The 23,286-nt window shown below is 42.9% G+C and overlaps 3 protein-coding genes across 8 annotated transcripts in view; 2 read left to right on the top strand and 1 right to left on the bottom strand.

Moving 5' to 3' along the window:
* Nucleotides 1-13,823, top strand: part of LOC120546943 (pleckstrin homology domain interacting protein) — a 53,687-nt gene extending 39,864 nt beyond the window's left edge. For 2 of the 3 annotated variants that reach the window (XM_039782213.1, XM_039782211.1), the window contains exons 31-40: nucleotides 1,040-1,160; nucleotides 1,287-1,412; nucleotides 1,672-1,747; nucleotides 3,224-3,283; nucleotides 6,395-6,547; nucleotides 9,618-9,770; nucleotides 10,566-10,774; nucleotides 10,872-11,113; nucleotides 12,146-12,292; nucleotides 12,438-13,823. In XM_039782213.1, coding sequence (XP_039638147.1) covers nucleotides 1,040-1,160; nucleotides 1,287-1,412; nucleotides 1,672-1,747; nucleotides 3,224-3,283; nucleotides 6,395-6,547; nucleotides 9,618-9,770; nucleotides 10,566-10,774; nucleotides 10,872-11,113; nucleotides 12,146-12,292; nucleotides 12,438-13,153 — 2,003 coding nt within the window. In that variant the 3' untranslated portion in view covers nucleotides 13,154-13,823. The remainder of the gene's footprint in view (nucleotides 1-1,039; nucleotides 1,161-1,286; nucleotides 1,413-1,671; nucleotides 1,748-3,223; nucleotides 3,284-6,394; nucleotides 6,548-9,617; nucleotides 9,771-10,565; nucleotides 10,775-10,871; nucleotides 11,114-12,145; nucleotides 12,293-12,437) is intronic. The other variant, XM_039782212.1, reaches the window with a different exon arrangement.
* Nucleotides 13,824-17,378: 3,555 nt separating this feature from the next.
* Nucleotides 17,379-21,019, top strand: si:dkey-261l7.2. Of its 4 annotated transcripts, none has more exons than XM_039782724.1 (8): nucleotides 17,379-17,602; nucleotides 17,771-17,815; nucleotides 17,939-18,080; nucleotides 19,245-19,334; nucleotides 19,473-19,561; nucleotides 19,801-19,961; nucleotides 20,095-20,211; nucleotides 20,296-21,019. In XM_039782724.1, the coding sequence occupies exons 3-8, from the start codon at nucleotides 17,956-17,958 to the stop codon at nucleotides 20,404-20,406; spliced, it is 693 nt and encodes a 230-aa protein (XP_039638658.1). In that variant the 5' UTR covers nucleotides 17,379-17,602; nucleotides 17,771-17,815; nucleotides 17,939-17,955; the 3' UTR covers nucleotides 20,407-21,019. The 4 variants fall into 4 exon arrangements, with proteins under 4 accessions (XP_039638658.1, XP_039638655.1, XP_039638657.1 ...); XM_039782721.1 differs by having other exon boundaries at nucleotides 17,749-17,815; XM_039782723.1 differs by lacking the exon at nucleotides 17,771-17,815 and having other exon boundaries at nucleotides 17,380-17,602.
* On the bottom strand, nucleotides 20,953-22,493 carry irak1bp1 (interleukin-1 receptor-associated kinase 1 binding protein 1). The gene is made up of 4 exons (XM_039782720.1): nucleotides 22,172-22,493; nucleotides 21,761-21,842; nucleotides 21,533-21,663; nucleotides 20,953-21,346 (listed from the first exon to the last, which is right to left on the bottom strand). The coding sequence occupies exons 1-4, from the start codon at nucleotides 22,450-22,452 to the stop codon at nucleotides 21,085-21,087; spliced, it is 756 nt and encodes a 251-aa protein (XP_039638654.1). The 5' UTR covers nucleotides 22,453-22,493; the 3' UTR covers nucleotides 20,953-21,084.
* Between the last annotated feature and the right edge of the window lie 793 nt (nucleotides 22,494-23,286).

The raw sequence follows: 23,286 nt of genomic DNA, 5'->3' as shown, positions 1-23,286 counted from the left end.
GACAGGATTTATTTGAACTCTGTACATTTAGAGAAGAGTATTCAGAATGAGTAGCAAGGGGATAAAGGTGTGAGGTTAGCATTGCTGTGGGGGGGGTGGGAATCACCCGAGGCCTCACGATACGATATCATCACAAACGTATTGCAATATTCTGCGATATATTGCAATTTATTACCTTTTTTTCCCAACTTCAAATTTTTCCCATTTTCTAATTATGTCCCCAAAAAGAAAACTTTGTCAACATGTTTGTTCATCTCACTTCAATTCTATTGCTACAAAATGGGATTGTCAAGCAGACAAACTGACAAACACATATATAATAAAAGTTTGATACTTGGCGTCTGTGTATCGATACAGTATTGCCAGGGAAAATATCGCCATACTATGCTGTATCGATCGACCTAATTGCTGTTGTAACGGTGCGTTCCATTTGTACTCGAAAGTCTGAATTTCTGAGTTCTAAGTCGGAAAACACGGCCCCTGAAGTCGGATTCCCAAGTTGGGAAGTCGGACAACCTCAAAGTACCCCGAGCAGGCCGACCTCGAAATCCAACATGGCTGCTCCGGGCATCAACAGTGGTGAAAGCTGTGGCAATATACAGTTTATAAGCACTTCTGTCTTAATTTGTGTATCACCAAATCAGTCTTAAACACAGTACTGTCCAACTTCTATCTGTGGACATGTTGTAACGCTGTTTGTATGCACATGATACAGCCTAAAGCATTGTTATCCACTGGTATTGCTAACAGTGGCTAACCTGGATAGAGCAAACCCCCACAGTGAAATCCGACTTGCTTTAATGGAGCGCGGTCGACTCGGGTGTGACGTCATTCCCAGCTCCGGCTTCCGACTTCAGGGGTAAAAGGAGCGCATTACAATACTTGACCTATGCAGGTCTATATCTTATAGACAAGATATCCACCATTTGTTGAGTGTGTTACTGAATGTCTGTCACATAGGACGTGTTCCAGTAAATAATTCTCTCTTTTTGTGTGTTCACACGTCTTTCATCCACCTTCCCAAACGTGCCACCCTCAGATGTTGCGGCGCCGTTTGCCTTTCCAGTGGACCTGCAAGCTTACCCCACATACTGCACGGTGGTGGCCTACGTCACTGACCTGAGCACCATACGGGAGAGGCTGGTCAACCGCTTCTACAGGTACCGCACTCATCAGGACGTGTTGGAGTAAAAGAAGACTCAGAGTGTGTGGGTGTGGGTGTGGGTGTGTGACAGAGAATAGAGAATAAAGTACACGCTCAACACATTTTTGTCTTCCATTCTCAGGCGACTGTCCTCTCTGATGTGGGAGGTTCGTTACATCGAACATAACGCACAAACATTCAACGAGCCCGGATCATTCATCGTCACTACCGCCAAGTTTGTCTCTGACCTCATGCTGCAATTCATTAAGTGAGTACAGTGGGATTCATTCTAAAGCCTGTGTGTAGTTTTAGAGGAAAATTAATATAGCGTCTATTAACAAAATGTTCCAGAACCAGTTCAGGTGTTTGTTTTTTTTTTACTTAAAGTACTCCATTTACAAACCCAAATCAGTTATCAACAACTTCTAGTTAAGCATGAAGATTATTTTCCATGTTTCCACTTTAAACGTCCCACAACATTTGCACATAGATTCATTTCTGATCTCGTCTTCTTTTTTAATCTTCAGGGACCAAAATCTGACGGACCTCAAGCCCCTTTACAAAACTATGAAGAAGGCTACCTTCTCTGACTCTGAAGATGAGGTGCGTGTGCCTATATTCATGTTTACACTCCAATTTGTCCTGAACATGTTGCTTTTTAGGGTTAGGGTTCTGATGATTGATGATTATAATTAGAGATGCACCGATAGACCGCCCGGTGACCGGAATTGGCCGGTTTTCACGTGCTCGGCCATGACCGGCGACCGGCAGGTCAGTCTGACATATGGTATGCCGATTTCATGCCGGTCAATGCTACAATTAACTGACAACTTAAGTTATACGAGTTACAGTTCTCAAGGACGCATGCACACACGGACGCGACTACACAGTCTCTTTTTTTCCTTTCTCTCAACTTTTCCGCCGTGGGTGGCGCGTACCCGCTCACGGTGTGAAGTACGTGTCTGCGCTATTCTCGCACATGTAGGGAATTAACATGAATTAACCTGCAACATGTCAGCTGTTTGGAAATTCTTCAGCGTGTGTGCAGAAGATAACAAGTTTGCAATATGTAACACCTGCAAGGAAAAAGTAGGGCGTGGAGGGACGACACCAAAAACCAAAATCACATTTTTTTTAGTTAGATATTGGATGTGAAAAGAAGGAAATGGTTCTAACATTGCACTTTAGATGTGTGTGAATTTCCCACACCAGTAGTAATTTATATAGTTCTATTTTATAGTGATCCATTATCTATTCAGAAAATGTTGTTTGTTCTGTGCAAAATGTTCTATTAAAGAAAAGATAGAAAATAAATATTTGTGTGTGCTGTAAAGTGGTTAGAGAAAATGAAATCGGAATCGGCTAAAATTTGTATCGGCTGGCCTAACGCAATGAAAATCGGAAATCCCTAGAAAGCTGTAATAGGTGCATCTCTAATTATAATATGGTTTATGTCATTTGTATATATATAAAAATAAGCTTACTTTCACTATTTCACACATTTTTCTTCCAAATTCCAAAACGTGCCGTGATTTGGATATTGTATTGCATAAATCACAGCAACAAAAATTCTATATAAAGAATGCTGCCATCATAAACAGTGTTAACAATAATCTGATTTGAATTCTCAGTTGATCTTGTTTGGCAGCTCAAAGACTCTATTACACTAGGGCTGGGCGATATGGAGAAAATCAGAAATCACGATATTCTTGACCAAATACCTCGATATCGATATTATGGCGATATTCTAGGGTTGACAATTGGTGCTTTAACAAAATACCTTCACACTTAGATTTTAGATAAATAATCATCAGTAATGTGGACATAATGTCTAAGTGGGAAAAATAATAGAACAGCTAGAACAGTCTGGTAAGTTCAGAAAAGTACATGCAGCCTTTTAAAACCAGTAAGACAACACTTATGTCATATCACGATATTGATAGAATATCGATATATTGCCTAGCCCTACATTACACTGAAATAATGAAATATTCTATGGTGGAGCAGCCTATAGTACATTAGCTTAGCAGAGCACAATATCCTCACCTTTATTTAACTCCACTTTTCTTATCTGTTTAGGACGACGAGGAAGAGGATGAGGATACTAATACTCCTGGAACATCCACACGAAACCATAAGGTAACGATATATCTGACAGCAGCGCTATGTTCCCTTACATCCTCGACTGCAGTCCACATGAGTTAAAGAAGAAGAAGAAGAAGTAGAAGAGATACTTTACTGATCCCCAGGGGGGAAATTACATGTTTACACTCTGTTGACAGGTTAAATATTACGCACAGGCCCGAAATACACACACATGCACAAGCAGGACCTATACAGTACATGCACTAATGGAGAGATGCCAGAGTGAGGGGCACAAGGGCACCTCAGCAGTGCCCAGGAGGTGAACTGTCTCTCTCCAGCTACCAGTCCACAGTACGGGGACTTGAACTGCGACAATCTGGTTCCCAAGCCAAGTCCCGACGGACTGAGCTACCACTGCCCCTTTATTTATTTTAAAATTCTTTTTTTTTTGTACCAAAACAGACTATACTAAACTCTAAATTCTCACTTTATACATGAGAAGTTGCTCCACAGAGACCCAGCCCGTTTACCTATGTCCACTGTAGTGGACATTGGAGTTTCATCCCTCTCCTTGGATTCTTTTGTGCGAGTCTCTTAATTCTTGATGTACTGTACAGAGGACATCCTGGTCTTTTCAGTGATACGTCATTTGATTGGGGGGGTAGGCCGGAAACCGCCTCTTTCTTTCAATCCAAAATGGACGGCATAGGAACAAGCACATTTTATGGAAAGATAAGAAGTGAGTCAAATATTGTTTGTCTATGGTTTTGTTACTATGATAATCATATATATCTTCTTGTTCATTAAGGTGTTAGGACTCATATATTTAGTACTGATAGCAACTAAATCATGTGTCTTTTGAAAAATTTGCCATTTTATGGATGTCAATTAAAGTGGACATCAGGACTATCTTCATGTAAATAATGACTCCACGTTGTCGTAGGAAACAGAGCTGAAGCAGAAAGAATTCTTTACCAAATAGTTGAGGGAGATTCAGATTTGGAGATGTCGGATGATGAGAGAGAGGAGGATGAGTTTCAACCAGTGATCGAAGAAGGTGATGAAGAAGAGGAAGACTATGCAGAAGGCTCAGTTGAAGGGACAGATGCAGACACAGATACAGACAGGGACGCAAGCAGCAAACTCGTCGCCCACTGTGGGCCAGGAATAACACGTATGTTTGATGCAGTTCCACGATTTTAAATTCAGCTGCATTGAGTATTTAAACTGTTATTACCTTTTCATTTATTATTATTTTTTCCTTCATATCAGATTTGCACCTGTGTTACCTAGGCTTCCTGTGTGTCAAGATGACCCTACAACACGTGCAGACTGGAATCCAATTGAATACTTTTCACAGTACATTGATAACAAGGATTTCAAAGATTGATAACAATCTTTGAAGATTTGGCAACATACACAAATCAAAGAGAGCTGCAAAGCAGAGGAGTGTGTATGAACACCACGCCACAAGAAATAAAAATCTTTTCAGTCACATGGCCTGCCTTGGCTACACCAGAATTAAAATGCAGTGCCAGTCATAAGCAGCTAAATGACAAGGGATAGATTCTTCATGATAAGAAAGTCTCTCAAGATTGTCAATGACCTGGCTGTAACAGAGGAAACAAAGGAGGCAGAGATTCTTTGGAAAGTCAGGCCAATACTCGATCGTGTGCGGCAAGGCTGTCTCAACCTCGCAAAGCCAGAAAGGGTCCGGATTGATGAGCAAATCATCCCATTCACAGGCCGTTGTCCAGTCACCCTACTGGCCTAAAGGTATTCGTCCTTGCATCCCCAAATAATCTGATGCTTGATTTTGAAGTCTACCCAGGGAAGAATACATTTACAGTCCAGAGGTTAGGAGTTGGAGCTGCAGCAGTTCTACGCATGGTTGAATGTGTTCCAACAGCCACATATTCTTAGACATGTACTTCACATCCATGGATCTATTGGACGCATTGCTGGCAAAGGGCCTTCCTGCAACTGGAACTATAATGAAGAACCCTGTCCCAAAGCTGTGCCCACTGCCAGTAGACAAACAGTTGAAAAAAGAGGGGAGAGGAACATCAGTGTCAGTGGCCAGAAAGAGTCCTGAGCTGGCCATCACAAAATGGTTCGACAACAAACCAGTGCTCATGGCATCCACTGTACATGGGAAAGACCTGGAAGACATCTGTACCAGATGGTCCAAGAAAGAAAAGCTCCCGGTCCAGGTTAGAAGACCAGCAGTAATTAAGCAGTGTAATGACAACATGGGTGGCGTGGATCTTTGTGATCGCATGCTTAGCTTCTATCGTATGTCAAGCAGGAACAAGAAATGGACATCGCGTGTGATCAGTCACTTATTTGATGTAGCAATCACAAACTCCTGGATACGATACAAGTCTGACAGCAAAGCTCTGCACAGACCATCCAAGAACACACATCAAATTATTCCCAGCTGAAGAGCTGTTGGAGAGTCCGGAACTGGTTGACTAGGAGCCATGCACATGCCTGAGATGATGGATACCAAGCATGCAGAAAGATGCGGAAATAAGGGCTGCAAGAGCAAGACGTACAGTACATGAGATGTACCAAATGCAAGATGTTCCTCCGTATTACCAAAAAGAGCAATTGCTTCCAGGTCTATCACCACTAACAAAGAAAATACTACCAACAAAATGAAGAGTGAAGGAAAAAAACTAGATTGGATTCAGTTTGACAGAAGGAAAACAATCTGTTACACATTAGTTCTATGTTCACTGTTCAAATAACGCTAAAAGGATTCAAGGGGACCAATCAAAGGATACGGACATTACAAGTGTTAAGCTTTAATAGTCATAATATCCTTGCAAAATGCAAGGAAAAGGATTCAAGAATGATAAATGTGTCAATTTTTTAATCAACATGTCTGTATTCTTGAATAATAAAAACACTATAATCTGGTAAAATTTGTATCTACCAAATTTGTCTCTTTTCGTACTCAAATGATCCTGTTGTCCACTACAGTGGACATGCTGTGAAATGAAAATGAAAATGTGTAAATTGTAGGATTTTTTTTTTTTTACTTAAACAAGTATGGAATCACAAAAAATATGATTAGGAAGAAAAACTTTTTTTCCTTGGTTCCCAGGAGGATAGGCTAGTAACTACAGTTAATTATATTTCCTCATTTTGTTTGTTTAGGGTCGTCGACCCACTCAGCGGCAACTGCGAACCCGACCCCCTTCGTACGACCCTCATGCGTGGCGGGGCCGCTGTAAGGAGCTGCTGGACCTGATCTTTCAGTGTGAAGACTCGGAGCCCTTCAGAGAACCTGTGGACCTGCAGGAATACCCGGTACGTACGCAACAACTCTGTGTTTTCTTACTCGTGTGCGCATGTGAACTCTACCTCAACAAACTTCACCCTGGATGGGATCCATGTTTCGCTCATTGTGATGTGTTTCCATTAGATTGATTTGCATTTTCAGTTATTTTGTCCTTGCATTTTTGCTTTACCGCCAGTAGCTAAGTTTCCATCCACTTGTCAATCGAATTATCTGAAGTTCTGTAAAAAAAACTCATGCGAATAAAGCTGGTGAAAGTGTGTTTCCATCCAACGGCTTTAAAGCGATTAAAAACCTATGCGTAATGACGTCACATGCTGTTTTGCGATTCAATTGGTATATCGAATTGATTTGAGACATTTTAAGGTGTTTCCATTCATTTTCGCACTGAATCGCACAACATTCAAGCAAACTTTTGCGAACAAAGTTTTGCTAGACAAAAGTAGTTGTTATTGTTAATATTAGAAGCCAAGGAAGCTACGATAGGCCTTTGGCCGAGGATCTGATCCAGCTCATCAAAAAGGAGGAACTTGCTTTTTATTTTCCCTCCGGCACCGCTGCGAGACAACTCTCTTTTTTGAGACCTGTATCGCTGTGTGAGCGCCTTCCATTTACGTCCCACGGCTTGTAGTAACCTTTGTTGGTCATTTCCTTCGCGAGTTCCTGATAAATTATGGCATTTCTTTGATTTTTGTTATCTAAAATAGCCGTTATATTTTACCGTAATTAAATTGCGGTCCGCTCGCCGTCATTATCTGTCTTTGTTGATACTTTAAATATGTGTGCAAACAGAGCGGAAATTGAAGGAATAAAACTTCTTCGCGTAGCGGATAAAATACCATAAAGCTAATCGCATTCATTAATTTCTATTAACGCTTATCATGCGTATAGATAAGTCGGTATATCGATCAAGAGAAAACCGGCTGAGACCTAACGGTATTTCATTTGAGTCGATATTCATGAAATTTATCGTTTCTTACTGATTATATAAGTCATTTCAGTCGAGTATTTGGCTAAAATCGTGGTGGATGGAAACATAGCTAGTCTAAAGCACAACTGGCTACAATTACTCAGCTATGTTTCCATCCACACGCTTTATCCGAAGCATGATATCGAATGAAAAATGCCTTATGGAAACAGTAAAATCCGACTGAATTTTCATGAATATCGACTAAAAGAAAATACGTTCGGTCTCATTGGATTTTCTTTTGATCGATATACGGCTTATGCGATAAACGCTGATGGAAACGTTATTTGCGGAATAAATAATGAATTGCGATTAAGTTTTAGGTCATTTTATGGTTGCAACCCGCCACAAAACGAAGAAGAAGAAGTTTTAGTTCATTTCCACCCAGTATTTCCGCTCTGTTTGCACACATGACAAGTGTCAACAAAAACAGATGTAAGTGGACAAACGAGGAGACGAGATACTTTTTTAATTTAATTTACCAGAAAAATATAACGGCTATTTTAGATAGCAAAAATCTAAGAAACGCCATCATTTATCAGGAGCTCGCGAAGGAAATGACAAACAAAGGTTAAGACAGGGACATTCTAAAACGCTTAACGTGAAAAAGCTTAACGTGGTTTAATGTATCTAAACAATGATCGATCATCACCAGATTTATCATGGTCATATCTTGTCAAAAACACATAAGCCTGTCAAAAAAACTAAATCGAAATCCAACGATTATAGGAGTTATCTCACGTTAATGTTTTCTTCAACATTGCGCCCTATGGCGAGGAAAAAGCTTTGTGGTTTAATGTAGCCTACCTAAACAATGATAAATAATTACCTAATTTCTCTGTCATATTGCTCCTCATAACCACTGAAAACTGTCAAAAACTCGAACCCAAAGTCCAATTATTATGGACATTATCTGACATAAAGCATTTTTGCTTCACAGCAGGGCAGCGGAGCGGCTTGGGGTTGACTCTCCACGGTTCTCATTGGCTATAAGACCTAATGTGAAAAAGCTTAACGTGGTTTAATGTACCTAAACAACGATCAATCATCACCAAAAAAATTCTCTCCTATATTGCTCATAATAACCACTTAAAACGGTCAAATCTAACCCAATGTCCAAATATTATGGACGTTATCGGCAGATAGCATTAACGGGATAACTTACGTAATCGTTGGATTCGATTTAGTTTTTTGACAGGCTTAAGTGTTCATGACAAGATATGACCATGATACTGGTGATGATTGCGTTGTTTAAATGATTAAACCACGTTAAGCTTTCGATGACGTTTTAGAATGTCCTTACGACAAGCCGGTGACGGGTCCTGCGGAGTAAATGGAAACGCTCAAACAGCGATACCCGGCCAAAAGGGAGTTGTCTCACAGCGGTGCGGAGGGAAAAAATATAAGGCAAGTTCCACCTTTTAGATGAGCTGGATCATATCCTCAGCCAAAGGTCCATCGGAGCTTAGGCTATAGCTTGGCTTCTAATATTAACAACAACAACTACTTTTGTCTAGCAAAACTTTGTTCGCAAAAGTTCGCTTGAATCTTGTGCGATTCAGTGCAAAAATGAATGGAAACACCTTAAAATGTCTCAAATCAATTCGATATACCAATTTAATCGCAAAACAGCAGGTGACGTCATTACGCATAGGTTTTTATTCGCTTTAGAGCTGTTTGATGGAAACACACTTTCACCAGCTTTATTCGCATGAGTTTTTTTACAGAACTTCAGATAATTCGATTGACAAGTGGATGGAAACTTAGCTAATGACACAAGGAGCGGTAGTTTAAAGGGATTGTTTGGTCTGAAGAACAGGCCTCTCCGTTCAGCATCTGAAATGAAGACCAAATCTACTGGATGTGGTAGTTGTAAAGGAGGAACAGACCATCGGTTTCAGTGGGCTAGAGTTCTCTTGTTAACAGAGGAAAGGGTGGAATTCTTTAGCTTTTGGATTCGTTTTTTTTTTTTCCAGTCCCCTCAAAGTGAAACCCCAAATCCCCCAAATCTCTTACTCCTTTACCCTCACTTATCCTCTCCTCTCCTCTTTATTCTGTTCTCATCTTTTGAAACCTGTAATTGAAATATCCCAACTTCCCTCTGCTGCTCTCAGGACTACCTGCAAATAGTTGACTCACCGATGGACTTTGGCACCGTTCTCAACACGCTCAAAAATGGAAAGTACCAGTCTCCCATTGAGCTCTGCAAAGATGTCCGGCTCATTTTCAGCAATTCCAAAGCTTACACGCCCAGTAAGAAGTCTCGGGTGAGACACACATGCACAAACACAGACTTACACACACTCTTTGAAACCATGGTGCGTTAGGCGTAACATACCTTGTAGTGCTCTTATATTCAATGCTTTGATGAGCAAATGAAAGATAATTCTGAGATCGGTTCAGTCGTTTATTCTTTTTTGTCTTAAGCCCAGTTCAGACCAAAGAGTCGCGAGAACTACTTGCAATGTGCCGGTCTGCAACGTTGTGAGACGTTGTGCGTTGCCATTTTACACTAATGCGACAAGACGAGACGGTGCATCATCTCCATAGCAATGACTCTCTGTACTTCCGTTCTAACTTCCAACTTTTCAGGCTTATATAAAATAAAGTATAAAACACATGAATGAGGAGAGTAACAGTGAGATACTTGCTACAGTTGCATTTCTAGTAGCGATTTTATTTCTCCGATTCTCTGCTGCCTCTCTTCATTTACTTCTAACTCGCTCAACCGCACTCGCGGGCGCTCTCCCAGCCTCTGCCCAAAACTCTGCCATTTCAACCAGCTGACAGTTTGTAACTGACTTGACTAACGCAATGAGTTGATTGGCTGTTTAAACAGGTGACGCCCCTCACGTTCTAAAAACCAGCCACCGGCGACTTGACAAGCTGAGTCGCCGGGGGCGACACCGGCTGGCTCGAGTCAAGCTGAAACGGGCCAGTTTAGACAGCTGCGACTTTTCGCCGGCAACGTTCTAAAACGGTTCCGTCTCGACGCAAATCTTTGTTCGGAACTGGGCTTTAGTGTGGCGGTTGAATCAGTATATCCTTTATTGTGTCTCCAGATCTACAGTATGAGTCTGAGGCTCTCTGCGCTGTTTGAGGAGCACGTCAGCTCCATTCTGGCCGACTACAAAGCCATCCACGGCCTGACCAATAAACTGACCAGACAGGGAACGGACAGACAGACGCGACACACTACGGACAGACAGACGCGGCACGCCATGAAGAGGAGGAGGAGGAGCGAATCTCCAGCTAGCAGCACCGCGTCCAGGTAGAAGACAGGACATTTTATTTGGGTTTTGGGGTCTTTTATGTGAATTAGGTGTGGTGATCTTTTGATGATCTTTCTTCCCATCGTCTGCATCTAGTCCAGAGAGGAAGAGACGTGTATCATCCAGGGGGACAGGGAAAAAGGAGCCGTCACCACCACCTTCACGAGCCTCCTCTCTGAGACAGAGCGTCCCCGTCAAACAGCCCCCTCAGCTGGTCAACGGGAAGTCCGACACAGCGGCCGCAGGGCGTACACGAAGTGCGGCACGCCATTCTACGCACTCTCCACCCTCCTCTTCCTCCTCACATAACGCTGGAAGCAGCACACAGAGCACAGCAGGTGAGATTGCTTAAACATGTACGTTACTGCGCCCGGCCCTGAAATCGGTCCGGAAAGTAGTCCCCTGTAAAGCTTGATTCAGAGTTCTGCGTTGAATCTGTGCCGTAGGTACGCATAGATACGGACCCCACGCCGTAGCCTAAGCCTGACGTGCACCTGCTCAGAAATGTGACTTTATGTCGCGGCTACGCAGACCGCACCAACTGTGATTGGTCCGCTTGGCCGCGGCTCGGTAAAGTCACATTTACTTCTACTCATTACTAGGGTTGGGTATGGTTTGGTTTTTTCCGATAACGGTGCTAAATTGATACTTTTAAAACGGTGCCTGAACCGAAATATATATATAATGTATTTATAATGTATATAATATAAAATATTTAAAAAAGGACCACAAAACGACAGTTGGCGACATTAAAGAACGGCTTGTTTATTGCTAAGGCCATATGGTCAAAATTAAAGGATTGATTAATAATGTAATAATAATGACTTATTTCACCAGTAAATTGCTGGTAAACGACAAAAACAAGCACTAGATGGGAAAAGGGTATATTTCCTCTACAGGGAAATACAGTCAAACTTTACACCACTTAACGTAAGCTGTCTGTCAGCATTTTAAGCATTGTGTTTAATCCAGCTACTAGCTAACGGTAACCTAGCGTCCCGTGCAGCGACGCTTCTGAAAACAAAGAAAAAGCCAGGCGCCGAAATGAGGAAGCGTAATTTTCGTTCTCATTCGGTCTCGTTACTACCGTTTACGTCGGAACCGGTTCCCTATTGGCACCGCGTTTCGGTACCCAACCCTACTCATTACATTTGTTACTTTCAGACAGAGCATGGCTAGCTGCTTCCCCCTGTTTCCGGTCTTTATGCTAAGCTAACCAGCCGCTGGCTTGGTATTTACCGTGCAGACATGAGAGTGGAATCGATTTTCTTATATAACTAGAAAGCAAAGTTTATCATCAAGAATTGACCACATGTAAGAAATTCCGCAATTAACCTCTTCTCTATCGAATATCTCTTTGCCATCGTCAGAGTCTACTCGCTCGCTCAGGGCTCATAACTCTGTGTCAGCTTCGACGACAGCAGCTCCTCAAAGGGTGACACCCTCTCCAGCCGCAGACAGTAACAGTGGAGGAAGCACCCGGAGGAAACTCAGGACTCCTGTACGGCTCACACCTGGTAAGAGAGAGTGTTGCAAAGAACTCACTGTGTAATGCTTAGTTTTTTATGATTAAAGTCATAAAATATCCATTTAATGTCACCTGCCGGCTACTGATGCATATTTTCTTCCTTTTGCTCTGTAAATCAATGCCCCCCCCGTCAGGATCTCCCGTCAGCCCTTCGTCTCCGAGCACAGTCCACCTGAACGGCCACGGCAGTCACGTGACCCTGGGAGTGGGGAGGAGGGGGCGGAAATCCAAAGCGGAGCCACCAGCGAGTCCCCCAGAAGTCCCGGCTCCGGGGAGCCCTTCCAGACCCAGAGGCCGCCCTCCGGGCAAGAAGCGCGGCAGGAAGAGCAAGCAGGAGCTGGAGGAGATGAGACGGAGCGGCAAGCGCAGGAGCTCCACCCCCGACGATGAGCTCGACCAATCGACGGGGGACGACGAAGGCGGCACGTCTTCTGCTCAGGAAACATCCGTGCTGTCGGACTCCGGCGCGCCGCCGACGCCGAGGCGGCGCGGCCGGCCCCGGGCGGCAAGGACCGACGAAGCCGCTCCTCCCGCTGAGTCACCGGAGCCATCTCCGCTGAGGAGGAGCAGCAGGAGGGCCAACGAAGAGGCCACGCCTCCTCCCCAGACTGCTCCTCCTCAACGATCCAATCAGAGGGAGTGTCCAAACGAGGAGGAAGGAGACGAGGCCGGGGGGTCGATGCGCACACGTAACCAGGGGCGACGGTCGGCCTGGTACATGGAGGAGGACTCCGAGGAGGAGCAGAGGCAGCTGCTGTTTGAGGACTCGTCGATCACCTTCGGCACCTCCTCAAAGGGACGCGTTCGCAAGCTGACAGAAAAGGCCAAAGCCAACCTCATAGGCTGGTAACCCGGGGCAACGGAACAGACGCACAGGACGTGAGGAGGAGGCTGACTTGCCCTGACAGAGGAGAAATCCACCTGAGATTTCTCAGCCTACGCGACAGGAAGAGTAGCGGGCTGAGTCGAGGAAGCCGTGCTTGGTGTTGTGTGCATCTGTGTGCGCGTAATGTGCGTGTACCGTCTGGGGAGCCGCTAGTCCAGCGTGCTGCTATTCAGAGCCGCGGCGATGGAGAGACACAACAGCGCAAGTTATCTGTCGACTCCACTCCTCCCTCCTCTTGGCCCAGAAAGTACATCACTAACGCCAGCCGTCGGCTTTCTGAATCATTTGTTCCACCTCCTCCTACATTATTGGTCCATGTTGGATCCCACAGGAGCTCACTGACTCCGTTGCCCGGCGGTCTCGTGACTCGCTCCTGTCCAGCGAACCACTTCTCCCCTCCGTCTGCCCTCAAACACTGTTGGTGTCCGACTGGGCACAACAGGAGTTGAACAGTTTTAGTACTTGATGATAAAAAAAAAAATTTAAAAAATCCCAAGGAGAGCTGGGTGTATCTTCTCTCCCTCTTTGGACTTTTCGAGTGTGTCTCTGCTGGGTAGGTCAAAGACGCCCACTGAGCTGAAACTGTTAGGTCTGTGAGGGATCACAGACCGCTGGGCTGACAACCCCGCCCCCCCCCCCCTTCTTCTTTGTTCCCACTCTTTTTTTTATACAACCCCTCCCCCCTCCCCCTCTCTCTGCTTTTTCTAAGATTTGTACGTGATGATCGGCTCTCTGTTTTTGGAAGTCTTACACGTCGGCTGACCTGAGTGTGTCTGCGCTAAAATACCAAATGGTGTACCTTTTGTTGGTACTGTAGAACTGTAGGTTTTGTTTACTGTGGGTGGGTGTGTTCTTTTTTTTTTCTTTGCATGTTAATTAGAAAGAAAAAAGCATCTCTTTTTTTCCCCCCTATAAGCTGTTCTTACTGTGAGGAGAAAAAGGATGCATGGGTGAAAGGGGTCATTTCTATGTCTCGATAGATCATGTTTCAAATGAGTCCTCAACATTAGCAATACCTTGTGCCTTTATGTCTTTGGTGTGTGTGTGTGTGTGTGTGTGTGTGTGTGTGTGTGTGTGCGTGTGTGCTCGCATGTGTGCGCGCATGTGTGCATAAGCGTGCTTGGCCTCTTCCCTGCAAAGTACATGTGCCTGTATGTGTACGGATACGTTGTGACTACGCGAGTTTGTGTAACTGAAGGAGTGTGTGTGTGTGTGTGTGTGTGTGTGTGTGTTTTATAACACAACTGAGTGTGTCATTCACTTTCGGCGTACAAACAGTGGCATACAGTTTGATCGTTGTGAAACCTCTCAAAGAAATGTATTTATAGCAGTTGGAGAAAAAAAAAACTGTTGTTGTAAAACCATTATTCACGTCAATATATTATCCTATAACCAACCTATCGTCAGTTTATACCTAAGGTACAGCCAGTGGAGCTCTGGGTGACTAGCTTTGAGATGCACTTACCACAGACCGGTTATCAATGCAGTCGTAGGGAGTAACCCTGTGTATTTTAAATATTGTTAACATATAAAAATGAACTTTTTAAATGTTGATATGTTTCTACGGTGACCACACTCGCGCGCGCGCACACACACACATCCACACACAATTCTGTCTCTCATGTTCTAGCACTTTCTCAAACCTGGAGCAAACAGGATCGAGCCAGATCAAACTGGATCGGACTGAATTTGGACGGAAAGCCAGAGAGAGAGAGAGAGAGAGAGAGAGAGAGAACAAGTCTTATATTCATCTTTCTTATTGTGTGCCTTCGCTACACTGGCATAGTGAATCCTCGGTTTCTGCTTTCGGGGCCTTTTTTTTTCCTTTTGTGGACTTCCTGGTTCTGCTCATTGGCTGGGTTCAGAGAACTGGACTTCGGGGGACTGGACTGGACCTGATTGGCTTGTTTAACGAAAGAGTGAAAAGAGTGAAAAATGAACAATCTGACTGGGGACAAAGATAATATGTCACTCTCTCGCTGTACGTGTACACAACTAATGGACTGAGTTTATAAAGGTGACGGCCTCCAGTTTGAGCAGGTATCTGTTTGTACCCCAGCACAGAGCAACTCAATGCCAAAATCTGGTGTCGTTGTGGGTCTGACTGGGGGGAACTGGACGGTAGCATCTATATACACCTGGTTTGTTTTCATAGGTCTTTCTTGTCACATATTATTGAACATATATCTCATCTGTTTATCTTTTTTTTTTTTTATTTTATGGATTTGTCAATGCCAAATTCTGTCTTTGGGCACTGAAGTTTTAGAACATGGCTTTTGAATGTGTTTGTTTTCTGTCTCCACGGTGAGCGTGTTGAGCTCTTTAGCGTATAATGTGTCCACTAATGTCTTCTGTCTGTGTCCCCTGCCATACAGGACAAGTGTTTCAGTGACTAGATCTGTGGAGTTAGAATGGCGTTTTATACTCTGTCGTACTTATTTGAGGATACAATTAACAACTGTTTCTTTTTTTTTTTCTTTTTTTTTTCACTCAGACTGGCTTATATTTACTTCACAAAGAGATTTGTTTATATTGTGTATACAAAGAGTTTTATTCCAGATTGAGACAGCCTAAAACGCTGACACCTTTCTTCACAAATGACTGTTGGTATGAGAATAAATGTTATTATTGGGGTTTGAATTAAAGATAGGAAGCTAATGATCTTTGCCCACAAAACTGATGCTTTTTGAGGGCAAATATAAACTCTTCGTGGGCACATAAAGTTTTTTTTTTTTTTTTTTCTATCTCAATTTCAAGTAATCATATTTACATATATGCGCAGATTATCATAAGTAGAGTGTGAAAACAAGATTTTAGACCCAGGCTTCTCAAACCTTAGGTATGAGCTCAAAAATAAATGTTTACATGAGCCAACTTAAAAAGAAAACACAGTACTTGAGAATCCAAAATGTTTTTTGGATGGATTGATAAATTTCAACGATCGTTAGCTAACCTTGCCCTATTTGGCAGGCATTGTATACCCAGTAAATAAGGGGATGGGCAGGGATGTGCTTTATTACCCTTCTGATTCCCCATTGAAATACAGTCAAAGTGGGAATGCAGTCATCACACAAAGTAGACATCAAAGTTGTTTATTCTGCTATCGCTCCCTCTTCATCAGGTCACCCACACTACCTTGTGTTTATCAAATCTGTCAAAGTAAAAGAGCTGATTTAGTACTGCCGGTCAGACCACCTTAACCATGTTCGTAATAATGTACAACCTCTTTTCATTTCAAAGGGGCCTTAAAAAGCAAGTCTCTGGTTTATTAGCAAGAATTGGTTTCCCACTTGGATTATAACTTAAACTGATCTTTATTGAGACGTTTTGATTCCCTGACTCAGCAGTTCAGATCAGCCCCTCTTACTTTACCAAACCTGTACTGCATTTTGGAGCTCATGGACACACATTTACCACAGGCAATGTGTGGCAGAGTTGTGCTGGCCTCTGATTAGACATCACAGTGTTTGGTCAGAGGTTGAAAGTGTGTGTGTGTGTGTGTGTGTGTGTGTGTGTGTGTGTGTGTGTGTGTGTGTGTGTGTGTGTGTGTGTGTGTGTGTGTGTGTGTGTGTGTGTGTGTGAGAAGTGTCTGCATGTGAGCCACCAGGAAGCGTTTTTGGGATGTTTTTAAGTTTTATGAGGACGTGGGACTGGAAAGGACAAGGGGATCGGGGGTCTCTTTCACGTGAATGGATCGAAGAATATGTCTTTGTTAGTTTGGATACTTTTTATATATATAAAGGAATTAATGCAAAAAAAAAAGAAAAAGCATAAAGCTAGAATGTATGTGTAGGGGAGTACTGCTGTCCTGTTAGTTCATACCAATATTTTAAGTAAATAAACAGTTGTGTTTCCATATCCACTTTTCTTTCCTGTTAATTGTGTCATTTGAATTTTTTTTTTAATACTATAAAATCATATTACAATACACATTAAATTGCAGTCTTTGTGGGCTTTTTAAAAATAAAATCATATGTGTTTTTTTCTGGCTGATTTGTTTCTTCTCTTTAAAGTAAAACTACACTAGGCCTACAACCTACATAAAAAATCTCTGATCAGTGAAATTCGACATGCTGTTGCCTCCCCCCCCCAACCCCCTTCCCCTCCCTTGCGTTGCTAAAGCGTAACTGCGTGACAAGCCAGTTCCCCGCCCGGAACAGCTCACGGGTTCGGCTCTCCCTGACGTGGCGAGCCGCTAAAGGTCCGCAGGTTTCTCCGTGGGCTGCGGCGATTGGGCAGACTACCTGCTTGGCACTTCTGACGACAAATTTAAATAAACAGGTGTCAGCAGCATGGGCGAGAGTGTGGTTTATGTAAATAAAACAGAAGTGAAAGAGTGTCAGTCGGTTTCCGTCTCTCAGACGCAATGTTTGGCAGATAGTTGGAGAAAAGGCTTTGGATTTTAATTACGAGGTAAGGGCCATACTAATAGTTAACGTGCTTTGACAATAGCGGGGTTTGACTTGCATTTTTCTCGAAGTTTCTGCAGCGCCAAATGTTGTATATCAACGTTTTACTTCCCCATAATTTGATGTTGAACCTGTCATTGTGCCTGCCAGTTAAGTTTAGCCTACCCAACAGAGAAAGTGTCAGCTCACAGCAGAAGGCCGGCTCCGTAACGACTCGGTAAAGGCTCCTCGCTGTGACTTCTATAAAAGATATGGCTTACACGTCAACTTTGGACTGATTTTAGCTTTGGGTGTCACACCTTCACCACATTCACCTGACGTGCGGCGTTTCCGTCTGCAGGTGCCAGCTGCGCGGCCATGCCTCAGCTCACGGCCACGGCGGTGCTGCAGCTCGTGCTGCTGCTCTCCGCCGTGCCCGCGCAGTACTTCATCTCCCGCTGGAGCGGCTCCACGGCGGCGCAGCGCTACCACGCGAGCACACGGTAAGATCCGTGCGCGAAGCATGCGTCAGTGTAGTAGGGTGTATCTACTTTGAATGAGGAAGAGCAAGTCTGTGGATTTGGAATTTATTTTTTATTTTTTATTAAATAAATGGCCTTCATTAATTCATGTGTAATTCGAAAATATAAAAAAAATAAAAATAAAATATATAATGGGTGATGGACAAAAACCAATTAACTAAAAAAAAAAAAAAAAAGGAGCCCCTTTTTTTTTTTAAAATTGTTGTATATTAAACTGGGCCAGATGGATGAAATGGATGGATGGATATACATCATATTTTAATGTTCAACATACTGTACATGTGGAAGGCACAGTGAAAATTAAAGGACAATTCCAGCGCAAAACAAACGTAGGGGTTAATAACAGATGTGTACCCACTCGATCGTTCTCTGGGACATGATTTCATGCTAATCGAATGTGTTTGTAGGTTGAAAGACGCTAGCGCGGACCGCTGATTAGCTTACAGCGCTAGTATTCGGGCACAGGGAAAGTAAAAACAAATTGCTATTTATACCACTAAAAAGGCTCAAAATATCACCACACTTCAACGCTAGCATAATGAAGGTCCTTAAATGTTAACCGAAGCATTGAGAACATTGTAAGCGTACAGACAGTTTATTAAAAAGAGAGATTATAAAGACCGTCGCGTTCTCGTATACAGGCGGCCGTCGTCTTGGGAGCTACTGTCTTTCTAAACTATCTTTTTAATTAACTGTCTGATATTTTGAGCCTTTTTAGTGGTATAAATAGCGATTTGTTTTTGCTTTCCCTGTGCCCCGAATACTAGCGCTGTAAGCTAATCAGCGGTCCGCGCTAGCTTCTTTCAAGCTACAAACCCATTCGATTAGCATGAAATCATGTCCCAGAGAATGACGATTGAGTGGGTACACATCTGTTATTAACCCCTAGGTTTGTTTTGCTCCACTGTATCTGTGGCTGGCTACCTTACTTAGGTATCATAAATGTTATGTAAATTAAATGTTTGCTTTTTTTTTGGACGAATTGGCCGATTCCTCTTTGCTAATAATATGTTAGTTCATTCTGATTTCAGACATATTTTAACATCTGTCAAATATCAAGCAACAGGTCACCTGTTGAAGAGCTAGTGTTTTTTATATAATTAATCAATAACTATGGTGTTTTAGGTTGCTTAGAATTTGGAAAGATTGGAGAACATCTCACCTCAACTTCACTACATGGATAGACTGGGCAGACCAGCAGATGTCCAAAGTCAAGTATGGAATGTTTGTTTGCACTTAAAAAAAAAAACCACCTCCAGGACCTTTTTAAAAGTGATGTATAATGTTACAGTTTTTGTAACAACAGGCTAGTCACTTGTATGTCCAGACTGACAATATTTTTGCCTTCCAAAGGTCTTTGTTTGACTTCGGACAGGAAGTGCCACAAGAGTCGCTTGCCATAGAGGCCATGATTTTTGACAACGACCAGGAATTCTTTGGAGGTTTGTGTCTGTATACAATACCTACGATATATTTGGAAAGTTTTGGTCAGTGGTTATATTCAGAAAGAATGTAAGGAGTCTGTTGCAAGCAATTTTGTGTTATTTTGTACTTCCATGTTCAAGTGAAAAAGATAAGACCATGAGTAACCGGTAGGTTCAATTTGACTGCAATGAATGCGGCACAAGTTCAAATAATTGCCTCACAGGATTCTCTTGTTGTTCTGTGTTGATCCCTGCAGCATCCAAGAAAGTGCGCAGCCCTCGTCCTCCGTACGTGTTTCTGCGGGTTGGAGAGGTGGTGATGGAGAGGAAGGGCCATATGGTTGGGGTGGTGGTGAGCTGGGACTCTGAGCTGCGAGCCCCTCCACAGTGGGTCGACAGAATGTATTCCAGCTCTGAGGTTAGCAGCTTTTGAAAATCCATCTAATTGTTTTCCCCCCCTTTACTAACTTTGGGTTTCACAAACTCAGTATTGGCATTGACATTTCATAATGTTGGAAAGTAGTTCTGTGACTGTGTGCGTGTGCGTGCAGGGTCCCAAAGCAGAGAAGACTCCTCATTATAAAGTACTGTTCAACGGGCCTGGACCCTCCTCTGTGTTCGTTGGATACTTGCCTCAGACACAACTGGACCGCATCACTGGGATGAGGGTACGTACTGAACATCACAGCACATAAACGCACAAAATCACTCCCATTCAATACACCTTGGACTCACTGTTGGGACGTTTGTAGCCGGACATTCCCACCTTGGAGAACTACTTCACGCATTTTGACGGGGAGCGGTTCGTCATGCAGCCCTGGCTTAGAGAGCTCTTCCCTGAGGATGGGAATGAGGACGCCTGACTGTTCAGCTGTGTGTGTGTGTGTGTGTGTGTGTGTGCGATCATACAGGTGACATGAGATATGCAATGTTAAAAACACCAGAGGAAACCTGGCTATCCCTTCTGTGTGTGTTTTCTGACTTTTTCAAAGGTGTCTAATAAGGGACAATTCTCAAGTTCTTTATTTGTCTAAGAAATCTACTGGAATCTATCAATCTTTGTCGAAATGACTGGAAGCCCAAGTGTTGAGCAGATTGAGGATAATTATCAAATCCTTCCTTGCTGGATCTCGATGCGAGGGTGTCTTTTGCGGATTTGGAATAACCCTGGGACTCGCTTATGAAATGTTGTTACAGTATGTACATTTTTATTACTTTGAAGTGTACAAATATAAAAGTGTTTTGATTTGATGTGCCAAAAAAAAATAGAGCTAAAAACATTTAATTTAATGTTTGCTTGATTTTAAGTTAAATGATAACAGTAAATGCTTGAAATGACAAAATTGCTTTTAAATCTGTCGTTTTTTTTCTGTTTACAAGACTGAGGTTGGCTGAGGTAGAAAAAAATCTTGAAAAACTGCACTTTTATTCAGCCATCATGACTAAGCAATAAAATACATTAAACTGTGACAATCCGCTCCTTGGTTTCATGAGTTCAGTGGGGAGGGGAGGCGAGGGGGGGGTTCCAGTGACAGATGTCTTTAGAGTTTTTTCCTGCTTTTGTCTCTGAGGCCGAAGGAGACGGACACCCGCGAGGAGGCGGTGATTGTGGGTCTACGGGGAAGGTGAGGAAGGGATGCAGCACCCTGGCATCTGCCTCCATCCTCCTCATCCTCACTTCTCCACTCTTTTGTCTCCTCCTCTCTGACCAGAAGGGGGGAACCCAGAGTTTGCCCCAGGAGCTCACTGACTTCGCAGGCCTTCTGCTGAGCATTTTCAACTGCTGACACACACGCACGCCGCCTAAGAGCATAGACAAACACACACGAGTTACAATTGCTAAAAGTAATCAAAATAAGGAGAAGTGTGTCCAGATATTACAGTGCTGGTGGTGTGTGTGTGTGTGTGTGTGTGTGTGTGTGTGTGTGTGTGTGTGTGTGTGTGTGTGTGTGTGTGTGTGTGTGTGTGTGTGTGTGTTTGTTTAAATACCTCATTAGACTCAGGCTTTCAGCACTGTGGTAGAACTCTGGTGTTCCCACACAGACACTCTGGTCCAGCTTTTCCAGCAGGACACTACATACTCGCTCCATCTTATCAAAATCTGAGAAAGTGACCACGACCTGTGGGGACATTTTGTTACACTGTCATATACAACTCAACACACACATACTGGATCTGCTGTAGGGTCAGTGAAAGGTTAATAACCAAATACTCCACCTCTGCTTCCAAATGATACTGCTCTGCCTCTCGGTGGAGAAACCTTCTCACTGAGGTGTCTTTGTCACTGACACCATGTTGTCTAAGCAGAACAATTGGATGGAAATGGAAAACTATTACATTCACTGCAATGAAACTTATATTCCAGCACATTTTACAGGAAAATATATACTTTTTTTTGTTGTTGTTTTTATCCACCTTTGGCTACTTTTACTAGCTACTGCACTGAGCGCAAAAGCCAACTGTTTAATAGATAGAACCTAAACAACTTTTACAGTGGCTATTACAAACACTACAGCACCGTAAGCTAACTAGCTAGCTAGCTAGCTAGCTTAAAGTTTACTGCTTACCAGTAAACTACTGGTCTACTTCGTTGTAGTTCTATTGTTGAACCTTTGCGTATGTTTTCACCTGACAGCTTGTAAAATGTATTCAAGTCGCCGTGAAACGCTGTTGGTCACATCGTTGACGGACTCTTTGCTGTTGCCCACGCTGACCCGCACCGACACTCGGTCCGCCGGGCAGCAAACCTCCGCTGTCCCCGTGACCTGGACCTCCCGTGCCCGGTTACTGGGACTTTGACGATGAACCGCTCGCACTTCGAGTCCCTGCTCTCTTTCATTACCGGGGAATTCCCGACCAGCAGCCGGTAGTATCGCAGCGAAGACTCGACTCTGTCCATCATGATTCATGACGGCAGTAGACAACAAACCAACTTCCTGCTGCTATGGTATTAGGCGAAATGCACCTTGGGACTTGTAGGCCTTTTTTTAAATTTATTTTTTAACATGGGCCTTCATTTTATTCATTTTTGTTACATCTTGGATTTTTAAATGTATTTTTGTATATATAAAAAATCTATGAGGTAGCCTACCTTATTTTATTTTCCTTTTTTTATGATGTGTATGTTTATGGATGATGTGTAGCCTATTTATTGTAATTTCTGTACACTAGCTAGCCTATTTGGCCTCTAAATAATGTACAATGTAATTGATCTATATCGAGTTTCTGGATATAACTGCATATTTATTGCAATGTTCTAGAAGTAAGACTGTAGTGTATATAATGTTATGATCATTTTGTTTCACAACGTGTGATCACGTGATTCGGTCCCTTATATCCATAGACAGTAAAAGAAAGCTTATACATTGACATATATATCTTATATCGCACCTGTGATTTTTTGTTCCCCTGCCAAGTAAACACGACGCATGCGTGACACACTCGCAACTTAACATACTTTAAAAAAAAAAATCCTAAATAAATATCAAGCTTTAACTACGTCGGCCCAGCTAAGGCTGACATTTATTTTTTTAGTTATTTTCACATTGTTTGCGTTTAAACCAACATCCGTTTGAATTATATAGCCTAATTAGAGGCAATGTTTCTAACATTAGGCCTAGCTATATCGCAAAGAATATCAAACAAGTAGCTAGCCCAAGTCAGCAATTGCTTTTCTAAATAACATATTCCGCCATTGTAGAAACAAACTCTCCGACGCTAAACATGACATTTAAGGTAAATTC

The sequence above is a fragment of the Perca fluviatilis genome, chromosome 18 (genome assembly GCF_010015445.1).
Source record: "Perca fluviatilis chromosome 18, GENO_Pfluv_1.0, whole genome shotgun sequence".
Classification (NCBI taxonomy): domain Eukaryota; kingdom Metazoa; phylum Chordata; class Actinopteri; order Perciformes; family Percidae; genus Perca; species Perca fluviatilis.
Note: the sequence above shows the minus strand (reverse complement) of the source record. Positions and strands in the feature narration are given on the sequence as shown.